Source organism: Microcaecilia unicolor, chromosome 8 (genome assembly GCF_901765095.1).
Source record: "Microcaecilia unicolor chromosome 8, aMicUni1.1, whole genome shotgun sequence".
Lineage (NCBI taxonomy): Eukaryota > Metazoa > Chordata > Amphibia > Gymnophiona > Siphonopidae > Microcaecilia > Microcaecilia unicolor.
Window position 1 is genome coordinate 47,970,719 of NC_044038.1, and position 12,468 is coordinate 47,983,186.

The following is a 12,468-nucleotide window of genomic DNA, read 5'->3' on the forward strand; positions in this document are numbered from 1 at the left end:
TGGCTATTATTTTAGAAACATAGCCACATGTAAACAGCAACATTTATATGTATACTAACTGTTAAGCTCATTAAAACGGGCGAGATTTCCAGCTACCCTCCTCCCTCCGTGCCAGGCCCCCTGCACTGACCTGTAGTACCCTGTTTTACCCAGGGTAAACTGGGTACCCTGTAGTACCCAGTTTTAATGTCAACATAGTTAGATTTCAAGATGGTGTGGTTTGGGCAGGACTAAAATCTACACACACATCCCCTATTTTACAAAGGGAACTCATGTATGGGGAAAAGTTTTCCATTCCTGGTTTTACACCACTTTAAAGGCATGTACAGGTTTCAGACAGGCTTTAGATGAGGGATTAAGGGAGCCTCTCTCTAATTTCATGTACTTTATTCCCACCTCCAAAACGAAACCATGCTAAAACTGCAGACTTGCTACTTAATTTGTATAACACTTACATGTGTAGGTTTGTGGAGTAATGCTGACATCTCCACATGGAACCTGCTGGGTTTAAGCTGTTTATGGGTGTTTACATTTGTAAAATGGCTGCACTTGCTGCATGGGCTGGCAAATACCTACACTCCTGCAGTCATTTTAAAAAGACTCTATACTGGCAAATTTAGGCACATCCTGACACAGACATCTCAATTCTGATGCCTACATTCTATGTAACATGGGGCTCTATGGGTGACTAACAGCATTGGCTACGCTACCTAACTTCAGCATAACACATCATAGGTGGTCAAAGTTGCCATGCATTCTAGGAAGATTACAAAACCTCTTGCTACGTAACCTCCTAGGTACAAGCCAGCCAAACCAAGATGTTTCTCAAGAGGCATGTAACGATGGATTAGTCAACAATCTCACAGTAACAGTGTCACATTGCCTGAGCATATGGGGAAACAAGCCTCTCTAAAAGATTAGCATATCCCCAATAAGTAAAGGGAACTCATGCAGTCCACAAACTTCTCTCTAATTTACCCTTTGGAGAACGTCAGAAGCCTCCTTAGTCAAGGACTGCATCTCTCTTTGTAAAGCCTCATTTTCCACCTGCATTGCATTGATGACTTCATTAGCAGACCGATCTGGGTCTTTGCTCTCTGAAATATTCTTCCTGACTGCAGACAAAGGTCTCTCTTGACGACTTGATGGTCCTAACACAAATAAACAAATTGCAAGTGAATAATAAAATTCTCTCACACATGTTTTAACCATAAACTAAGGCACTTGTGATGAATGTGTAACAAATACAAACAAAATAATAAACAGAGCCAAAGAGCAGTGTTGGCTGTAAGAGCTGTGGAAGCAGAGTGTGGGAAGGGAACGAGAGCATAAGTGTATGCCTTTGGAGAAGTACCAAGGAAAAGAGTGCTTATGTCGAGCTGGGGAAAGGGGAAGGGTGAAAGCTGAGGCTACTGTAAATATTTTGTGAGTGTCTACTAAGTTTTATAATTCTTAGAAATAGAATATGGCAACAAATTAGTTAACAGAAACTCTACTCTTCTGCAGGTCAAAGAAAATATTTTAAGATTTTGTGGCTTTGCATTTCATGGTCATGTCCGACTATGCAAGTGATCCTTTTGTTTTACCACAATTGCAGAAAACAAGCAGTGCTAGTCTAATGTATTCTTAGTCAAACGATGAACTTTTGAGCTTTCAAGAGCTTTCTTTGAGAGAGCGCATGGTCAATGGTTCCTTCAAGAGGATAGGATAAAACAACTGTATTAGACAGTGCTATACATTCATTTCTTGAATGTCATGGTTGCTCATCCCTGCTCTCTTCTACCTTTCAGATAATTTTCTCTGTAGATTTCCATTTACAGACGTCAGTCCATTTTATGCTAGGAATAGTAGAGGTCAGAATATAGAAAGCTTCCCAGCTGTGGACGAAAGCAGAATTGCTTACCTGTAATTGGGCTAACCTGTGGACAAGAGAATGGAGCCACATCTTGGATGGCATCAGCATCACCTGGAACCGCACCCTTTGCTTTCCAATTAAATTCAGGAGACATTTGCAGCCCTTGAGAGCATGCACAATATATACAGATACTATACCCTCCTTAACCCAGAAGGGCACCATTGCCTTAATGACCACATCTCCCCTCCTAATTCCTCTAAACAATCTAAAAAAAAAAATGGTCCGACTGACTTCTCGGCCCATGGAAGCCTTAACGAACCCTCTGAGAAGGGGAGAGGGGGGCTGAGGCAAAGCAACTGCAAGGTTGGGGAAGGGAGGGACCCACAATGTGAAGTGCACACCCCCAGGGCCCCAAGGGCCAGAGCACACAGTAGACAGGCAAGGAGAACACCTGACCTCCACCAAAGGTCACCCTATAGTTAATAGGGAGTTTGGTCTGTTTTTGTTTTTTTAAGGTTTTCCAGATCAGTTGTTCGTAAAAGAAATCTCACACCCCAAAAAGAGCAATAAGAATAAGAACGCCACTAGAGACTCTATGGGACAGGACTGCACAGACCTACCTACCATCTGCTGAGGAGACTGAGAAATACTGAGGGATGCAGGACAGCACAGAGGTTAATACACAGACATCACTAGTGGTTCTCAGTCTCCCCATCTGCTGGTAGGAGGGCATATACCCACTCATTGGGAATGGTCCAGAGCAGATGTTTAGGAATTCTTCTTTCTTGGGAACTACAAAGTATGTTGTCTACTTACCCATTCCTGCTCTTCCGGAGAAACCAGAATGACTGTCCAACTGTCTTTCCAGTGTTGGCTTGACTGCCAGTATACAGCTGGACTCATGATTACACACTCCCAACCTCCCCTGAATAGAGGTCTGCCACTAATCCCAGCTGCCGCAGCTGCAGACAAGGTAACCGGCTACTTCTGCTTTGCTTGTGTTGTTCAGCCTTGGAGCAGGCACTCAAGGGAATGTTGCTACTATTTGGGTTTCTGGCAGGTACTTGTGGCCTGGATTGGCCACTGTTGAAGCAGGATACTGGGCTACATGGACTACTGGTCTGACCCAGTATGGTTATTCTTATGTTTCCTCCAAAAAGTAAGGGAGGAGGGCTAAATCACAAGCAGCCAGAACCCCCTGAGGAGGTCCAATGTAGGAGGGGGTAAGGAACCTGGTCTAACCAGATTTAGCACCCTCAGGCTTCGTGGAGTAGCCCATCTGATACAAACCCCTTTTCCTCAAAAAACAGCTATTATTGCTCCCCCTCCGTCCCTCATGGTGACGGCTGCATCTTCAACAGCCTTAAAGGACAGGTGCCACAAAATAGCTTTAAAGGGGAAACTCAAAAGCAAAAACATTTTCAAATTGAAGCGGTTCTTATTGCCTTGTGAGAAGAAAAAACATTGGGGGGGATTTCCTCATTGTCCCTCTAGATCAGTTTAGACACATGCTTTCCTGTCAATAGATAGACTGTAAGTGTTCTGTGTAACCTCTAGCTAGCCCTTATTTCTTTGTCCAGCAGATGGTAGATGAGGTATCTTTTGCTGTCGGGTTCTGGTTTGGTAGGTCTTGCCTAGGGGAATGTAGAATTTGCTTCCTCCCCTAGTAATCTTTATACAAAACATTTTTTAGCTTACTGGCCTTTTTGTCTGAAGTCTTGTTTTTCCCACTGTAGACTGTAGACTGTGGTCCTTTATTAGAGCCTGCTGGGTCCTTGAGACCCAGTAGGCTGCTCCCACAAGTAGTTGATTAGAGTACCTGAGGATATTTTGAACCCGTTTGGAGATATTTTGGTTGGCTCCTCCTGGTATCAATCATTTGGGGTATGCAGCTCAGCTGTGTTTAATTTCACCTCTCTTTTTTATTTATTTATTTTTTTAATTATGGGGAAAGATGTAAGCAAGCATCCAGTGGGTTGCACAGATTAACAAGATTGCAGGAGCTGTTCCACATGCTCAGGAGGCTGCAAAGCTCTCTCCTCAGTTTAACCAGAGAGAGTGAAGGGTCCTGATCTAGACCATGCTGATAATGCCACCCAAGATGTGGATCCACTCCTTGCTTTGCTCAGAGAGAAACTGAAGTTAATTTGTGAACGGATTGATTCCTCTCAATGTGTAATAAAGGTCAGAAGGAAGGGAGTGAGGACAAGGCAAAAGCATGCAATGGAAATTTTAAGGTTGGAAGAATATTTGTTTAACACTTTTTTTTGCCTTCTCTAACATCTGTAGAATGCTCTGTGTCATATATTCAGTCATGTTGTATCAAAATTTCACATTTCTTTTTCTCATTTCATTTTCTCCTGCTGCCGCCTTCTGTGCCAAGGCCAAGAAATAACACCATCTCCTGCTGAGCTGGGAATAGGGGACACTGGCTTTGGCAGAAGGTACAGTAGGAAGGCTAAGAACAGTGGCTTCTTTGGAAGTAAAGAAAAGGGCAGTAAAAACAGCCTTTTTTGGCAACTGGTTTTAAAGAGAACAGTAAGCCAGTATAAAAAGAAAAAAAACTGATGATACAGCACAGCTGTAGAAGACTGCTTTTGATAGAGATCTGGGTTTTAAGTGGGGAAGGTGCTTGGGCACATTTATAGAAGCAGGATGACTTATTAACAAGCAAGAATTTAAAAAACCTTCATCTTAACTGGTCCAATATATCTGAGTCAGAAAAGCAGCAAATCTAAAAACCCAAGTATTACAGTTTACAGGGTTTTAGCAAGACATATATGAGCTGTATGCCCTTCTTAATACAAAACGTAAGCATTTTCATCTCTTTTTGACATGTAGTTTTCTAAGTCTCAACTCTGAATGAATTCATCTCTAATTGAACCAGTTAATCCATTACTAACTTCAGTGCCCTAGTGTCAGGCTTTATCTCTCCCACTCTTACTCTTAACTCCTATGCCAGGTCAGTCTCTGATTCAGCAGGACAAATTTCAAGGAGGAAGAATTGGAGTCAAGCTAGTGTATTTAGAATTTTTTTCCCCCATTAACTTGTTTGCTAACTGGGAATGCGACTTGAGAGCGAAATTTGCTGGAGGTTTCCTTCATACATATCCATAAAGTGAACACCACTTTGGTGACAATTTGTAGACATATCTGTCAACTACTGCTCAAAACACTCACACCGGCCTCTATAAATAGCAGAAAAGTAACTTATCTTGCCCCCAGTTTCTTCTCTCTCTTCATCCTGACATGAAACAAGCATTGCTTGTCCAACCTTACAACTAATACCATGCTACAAGACCTAGGTCTTTTATGATCTCTGGGAAAAGATTAAGGGGTCCTTTTATCAAACTGCGGGAAAAAGGGCCCTGGGCTTGCGACAGGGGCTATTTTTCCCGCGTGCCAGGGCCCTTTTTACCGCAGCTGGTAAAAAGACCCCAGGCACACATGGCCATGTGGTAAGAGAACTCTTACCACATGGCATTGCGACAGGGAACACTTACCGCCACCCATTGAAGTGGCGATAAGGGCTCCCATGATAAACCGGCAGTAACCAGGCAGCATGCCATCTCCAGAGGTTTTCTTTTCCCCCCAGAAATGGCGTGTGCTCGGAGCGTCGACTACCATCAGTGGTAGTCCCAGAAGAGTGAGCAGTAAAGCCCACGTTGGGCTTACCGCAGCTCTGTAAAAGAGCCCCTATTTCTATGACCTGAAGGTATGATATTTAATTACCGTATCAGCTGAAACTTTTGCTACATGTGACTGTCTATGTTCATTAGATTACAATGAGAAGATATGGCAGAATTCTAAACAGACATAGAAGTGTTCCTTCCAAACTTTTTTTTTTTTTTTAAAGCCTCCACAACCTGCTTGCATCAAGTTACAGCACTCACCATACATACTTTGCTGAATGTACTTTACGCAACATGATAAATTTCCTTATACGTCAAAACTGTGCTCATACATTGTTCATAGAGCGCTAGCTAGACGAGGGAACGCTCAAAGCAGTTTACAAACTAAGGGCCTCTTTTACCAAACCATGCTAGCAATTCCCACACGGCAATGCCAATGAAACCCATTCAAAGTGAATGGGATTTGTCGGCATTGCCATGCCGGGAATCACTAGGGATTGGTAAAAGAGGCCCTAAGTTTGAAAAGGAGAAAAGAATGTCATAAATGCAAAAGGAAAAGGAAAAATTAGAGTAAAAAAATGATATGATCTGGTACATAAGTAAATAACTCATAACCCTGCCCCATTGGTGGAATAAAGCAAACCCGAGTAAAATAAATCATAGATTAGAAACATGGAGCACTTTATTATCCTTACAAAATGATGCCAAGTTACTAAACACAGCAAAGTCAGTTTTTTCCAAAGGGGTTCTCTGAGACAGGCCATACACAGTACAATCCTCGTTTTGTTTCTTGCCATTGTTTCAGTTTGCTTACTTGAACAATAAGAATCCTGCTCCTCTCGATATGAAGAAGAAACAGAGGATGGCCACTCCTGCTTACTTTTGACAATCACAGGCTTTGTTGGAATGTAATCTTCAGCATTATCTTTCCTTCTGGCTGACAACAGTCGCTCCTTTTTCTTACTGACCACTAAACGAAAACATATGGATATGTTAGAACAATCCAACAAGGTTAAGTTTATGAATATAAAATGCAAAAGCAGATTAATTTACTTTTTAAATTCCATAATTAGTTTTAAAAGTAACCAATAGCAAATTCTACCAGAGCACTTCTAGAGATCAATCAAGGTGATTTGATAAAAAGCAGGCAGGAACAGAATCAGTTTTAAGGAAAGAAAAATACTATGCAACAGAAAGAGTTCCACAAAAATCAAATATAATTGTCAGGCCAACTACTTTGTTACATTAGATGATTTCTTAGAATTCATGTATAAATTGTCTAGTGGAAAAGAATACATATGCACAAATTAAGAAATTTCCAATGTGCATTTCACCTAATACAATATCATGACTTTCTCCCATTGAAATAAAACAGCAGTAAAAAGTAGCCTTGGCACGCCATTAAGAAGAGACTCTTTCCCACACACTAAGGCCAACTGGCCTTTCTATTTTTTGCATTAATGGCCATATGCTAACGTTGCCATCAGCATGCAGCTATTTTTGAAGATAAACCACATTAGCATTCACCACCCATTTTGTAGGTAGTAAGGTCTCACGCAGTATCTGTGCACTAACCAATTAGCATGCAGCAATGTGGATGCGGTAACTGGTTAATGCAGAAATGCCCACTCTCCACCTATGACACACTCCCTAAAAAAAGAAAAAAATTTTTTTTTTGAAAAATTACTTGGCACACAGTTAGTGCATGTAGATTAATGAGTTACCACAGGCCACCAGAACACATCATGTGTTACGCAATTTTTTAGATGTGTGTTACCTCCTAATGCAGCTTAGTAAAAGGACCCAAGTGAACAAATTAGGAAACGGCTATTGTGAGCACTTAGCTCATCTCAGCTGGACTTCATTAAATCATGTTTCTGTTGAAAACATAGGGGGTAATTTTATAACTGCCTATAAAAGTGAAAAATGGGTATGTACTTTAATTATGTCGTCTCTGTTGGGATTTTCCCTTGCAGTATTATGAGTTTACTAGGGGGTAATTTTCGAAGTGAAAGTAAGAACATAATATTGCATGGCCAGTTATAAAATTACACCCCCCCCCCCCCCCCCGTGTTTAAGTCCTGCTGAGGTGGAGTTAAGTGCCCACAATAACCCTTCTCTAATTTATATTTCTCTTAAATGTTTCACTGAATAGTATTAGGTGACATGCACACTGGAAATATATTAGTTTGGATTCTTGTCATGCACCATAAACTGCTGCTGTTCTCCAGAGTTTAATTTTCAATTTTTAAGAAAATATTAAACATAAATGGAACAACAAAAGCATTCAATCAGTTTTGAGTTCAGAATTAGATGCTCCTATCTAGAAATAAAGAAAGAGCCTACTTTTCAGGACAAGCTACATGTACGAGTTTGTTCAGATTGAGAGCTTGCTATACTGCATTTCATAACAAATACAAAAATGTGATTTACTATATTAAAAATGGATCTAGAGAAAAAAAAAGAAGACAACTCAGAGCCCTGCAACAGTCATTTACTCCCTAACATGCACTGAGAATTTGGTGTGTATAGGACAAACTGAAGTATTATGGGGAACATATACAGCTAGCTCAAAAGACTTCCTTTCCTTTGTAAACCAAAATGGGAAAGCTAATGGAAAAATCAAATGCTGCATAAACTCAATTCTAGGGGAATACGGTACGATTCATTAATTAGTCTCCAGAATTATACCAGAGCTCTTCAGTTCTGGACAATCTGTGTGTGTGTTCTTAATGATTATACTTAGTGGTGTACTTTAAACAGTGGGGGATTTTCCCCCAGATTAGTGGATTAAAAATGTGTGCTAAAACACATGTGCTACAAACATGTGCACCATGGACCTACTAAAACAGGCTTTCATTTTTGAAAATTCAATTTAAAAAAAAAGGCTTTCATGATCAGTTAGGTAAAGGAATACTGAAGCAAGATAAAAGGATAGACTTTTCACTGATAAATGCATGTCTAACTGGTGATTAGACAAAACTAACACTAAGAGTCATGGGCATTACTGAACACTCAGGGATAATTTTATAAGCATTTAAAAAAGCAGGGTATACGTGCATAAAAAGTAGGTGTTGGAAAATGCAAGATATAAGTAGGCATTCCCAAGAGTGGAGAATGGGCAAGATCAGCACTTAAGTTTATTTTATAAAATATTTGCATATACACCAATTTCTAATAGTACATACAGGTACAAAATTACACCTGCCTCAGAGCAGGAGTAAATGTGTGCAGATTTCAGGGAGGCAATTTTATCAAAGGCACATGAGCACAAAATATGCACCTATGTGCTTCTTCTGTTTAGACAAGCTATCAAAGAGAATAAAGAGGGCATTTTTACATTAAGAAAAATCTATTGTTTCAATAAAAAATAATAAAATGAATTTTCTGGGAAACAAAGAGCTAAACATACTAATCTGAAGGATATTTGGAAGGTTATCACATCTTTTAAATTTACCATACATGGCATATTTTCAAAGCACTTAGCCTTCCAAAGTTCCATAGAATCCTATGAAACTTTGGAAGGCTAAGTGCTTTGAAAATAATCTCACTTAACTGCACTACATACTGAGCTAATTATATGCAGATTGCAGTTGAACTACATTGGCCACATAAATGTGAACCCGCCCCCCCTAAGTCTCAATCTTTTACCACTATCACCAACATCAACATCCAGTGTGGCCGGCAGAAGAGCAAAGCAGCCTACCTACCTCCTGCCACTTCTACTGTGCTGTGCTCTAGACTTCACGGCTTGAAAAGCATATGCTATGGAACATCAAGCTGTCTAAACTGCAAGGCAAAGGACAGCATGGTAGAAGCCACTCAGCTTTTGTGGGCCACAGGGAAGAGTTGAGAACCCAATCAAAATAAAATTATTGCAACTAAGTATATTGACTTCATTGTACTCTGCTTCAAAATGAGAAAGAAAATGATGAACTTACCACTAGGGCTAGGCCCAAATTCTAATACAATTAAATCCCCTGGCTTTAAGTTAGAGTGCTTTCTGGGTCCCTCGCACCTCGTAAGATTCTCTTGCGATGATTTGCTGGGGCTAAGCAGAATGTTTTCAGAACTTCTAGTTGTCTCTTCTACTTGCATATGTTCTTCAAGCACGTCTTCTTCTATGGAGTCCGATTCCTCACTGGAGCTGTCTCTTTTGTCTCTCCTTTGAAGACTGACACTCAGCTCCAGGCTCTCTCTTATTGCCTAGTCACAAGAGACAGACTATTTAAACAACCAATGTTTTTAAACACCTTATGAAAGTAAATGTCATTCCTATAATATTCTAAAAAACATGAAAGTGCTAGAGTTTAAATTAAGCATCATGGGCTGGAGTTAGAAATTTTACAGGTACATTAGAAGGGTTTGACAAATCCTGGGTGCCAGATCACCATGGCACTTAGAAATGGCACCCTGGTGTCCAAGATTTAATGCCCCCCGATTGTTGTTTGTTTTGCAAAGCTGACTCACAAACAATGTGCCTCCCACATTTGCACCACAATGTGGCTGTCGAGAGAGAAAATATGAGAATGAATTAATTACTGGGGGGGGGGGAAGAGAGACCATGACAATGATAAGTAATAGTAGTAGTAGCTCATTTTGGAAAGAAGAATGATTTCCAGAGGCATTTTAAGGGGCTGCTTTACTAAAATTTCTTTGCTCACAAACACAGAATAGGAAAAAGAGCCTTACTAAATCATTTTCAAAAAGAACTACTGCTGACCTGAGAAGGAATTACCGCAACCCCCTACCCCAAATTCAGTGGGGATGGAGAACCGAAAGATCTCAGGTGCTGGTTCCTAGATTTAATGAAAGATTTGGCAAGGTCTTCTTTGAATTACCCAATTCAATAAGCAGTAGGCAGATTTTAAAACAAGTCAAGCTATGCGCACTCAAAAAGGAAAATCAACCACTATTCATAAGTTATTTTCTCCATTACTGGAGAACTGTCATGCACAAGAAGCATGTGTGCTGCCTCTGGTTATAATACAAACTCTGCAGAGCGTATGGGGTCAGCATGACCTCACAACTTTATTCCGATAGACGCAGGACATGTTACATCAGAACAAAAATCAACCAAAGCTTTCATTTAAACATGCTATTTCACCTATTAAGAGTGTATAGAATTTGAATGTGAAGATATAATACTAAATTAACAGCCAGCTGGATAAAAGGACATCTGTGAAGAGTCCTAACAGCTTCTTAGTAATAAAACATTTGTCTTTCACAAGACGGATTTCCACATTTAGAACAGAAACAAACAAAAAAAAAAAAAAAAAAGACAACTTGGTAGCAGATGGAACTCTCTACATATTCATTCATTGGTCATCCCCCAATTAGATTACTGTAATTCTATTTAAAAGAGCCTTCCTCAATATCAATCAGGATGGTTTCAATTAGTACAAAGCAGATCACTTAGGGATCCTTTTATCAAGCTGTGCTAAGCACTAGTGCATGCTTACCAATGGCTAAAAAGGGCTTTTTTTTTGCAAAGGGGGGCATGTCTAGGAATGGAGAGTGGGTTTTTCTGTGCTGATCACAGCTATATTGCCGTGAACTGATTAATACGAGAGCCCTTACCGCCTACAAAACAGGTATCGGTAAAGGCCATGAGCTAATTTTTTTACATTACATCCCAATCTTATATTCTGCCCTTATCTGTTCAAGGCGGATTATAATTTTACGAGACTAGGACCAATTTGTCTAGGAATGCCAGTTCTATGAGATCAATAAATCAAAAGGTCTTAAACGTCACTTGTTAAACCAAAATTACAGTAGATACGTTTTTAGCTTTTTCCGGAACCCCAAATAGTTTCAACAAAATTTTGCAGCAGTTGGAATGGACTTCCAAATTGCTACCATTTGATAAGACATAGGCAGTAAATTGCTTTACAGACTTCAACTTCTGAGCCATAGGGAACCGTAGAATGAAAGTATTACAAGTGTTTTTTGAACCATGGAGAAGTGTGACTAAATCGTCCATCAATATCTTAAAAACTGATATTCCTACTTTAAATTGCATTTGTGACACTACCAGAAGCCAGTATAACTTAGAACAGAAAGCTGTATTCCGAACTAGTTGTAGTTGATAGAGGAGAACAATCAGTAAAAACAATATTACAGCAGTCTAATCTCCATAAGATCAAGGATTGGACAAACAGCCTAACAGCTAATGGATCAAAATATTTCATTACAGCTCAGTTTCCTGACAGAGTAAAAAGACTTCCTTACAATAACCTAAGTGTAACTATACATAGATAGCTGGCTGTCAAAGTTCTACACCAAGGGCTCTGTTTACAAAGGCGTTTAGTTAATGCTAAAGATTAGCGTGTGCTAACCATGTAGACACCCAGAATATTACGGCCAGCTACATGATTAGCGCATGTTAAAAACGTTAACGTGCCTCTAGCGCAGTTTAGTAAACAGGGTCCTAAGTATTTTAGATTGTACATCTACTTTAAATTGGACAGAGCCTACCTTGAAAGTATGACGAAATCTAGGGTCATTAGAAGATCCTATCCATAAAAACTTGTTTTCTCTCTATTTAATTTTAAGTGATTAAACATGCCCAGTTTAATACAAGTTAAATAAAGGGATAGAGCATCTGGCCAAGATTCGAGCACTGGTAGGAAAACAGTAATGTCATCAGCACAGATAAAAAGGTTCACCTGAAGTTGATCCAAGATCACATCCAATGACTGCATAACAATATTAAAAAGTATAGAAAAAAGGGGCGAACCCTGAGGTACGCCACAAACAGTTTTCCATTTGGCTGAGTGAGCTCCCTCCTTTACCGAGTAATAACAATTACAAAGAAAACCATTAAATCAATTCAGCACCTTCTCCTGTATGACCAAGAGAGGCATAATTGAAAGGGACGCCCAAGTTTTCCTGGGGACGTCCTTGCAGGACGGCCCTGTGAAGGGGCGGGGAAACCTGTATTATCAAAACAAGATGGGCGTCCATCTTTCGTTTCGATAA

At 40.0% G+C, this 12,468-nt stretch overlaps 1 protein-coding gene across 5 annotated transcripts in view; it reads right to left on the reverse strand.

Moving 5' to 3' along the window:
- Window positions 1-12,468, reverse strand: part of KIAA0556 (KIAA0556 ortholog) — a 133,509-nt gene that overhangs the window by 72,893 nt on the left and 48,148 nt on the right. For all 5 annotated transcript variants that reach the window (XM_030211802.1, XM_030211800.1, XM_030211801.1 and 2 more), the window contains 3 exons: window positions 9,429-9,693; window positions 6,302-6,457; window positions 979-1,151 (listed from right to left, as the gene is read on the reverse strand). In XM_030211802.1, the coding sequence (XP_030067662.1) occupies window positions 979-1,151; window positions 6,302-6,457; window positions 9,429-9,693 (594 nt within the window). The remainder of the gene's footprint in view (window positions 1-978; window positions 1,152-6,301; window positions 6,458-9,428; window positions 9,694-12,468) is intronic.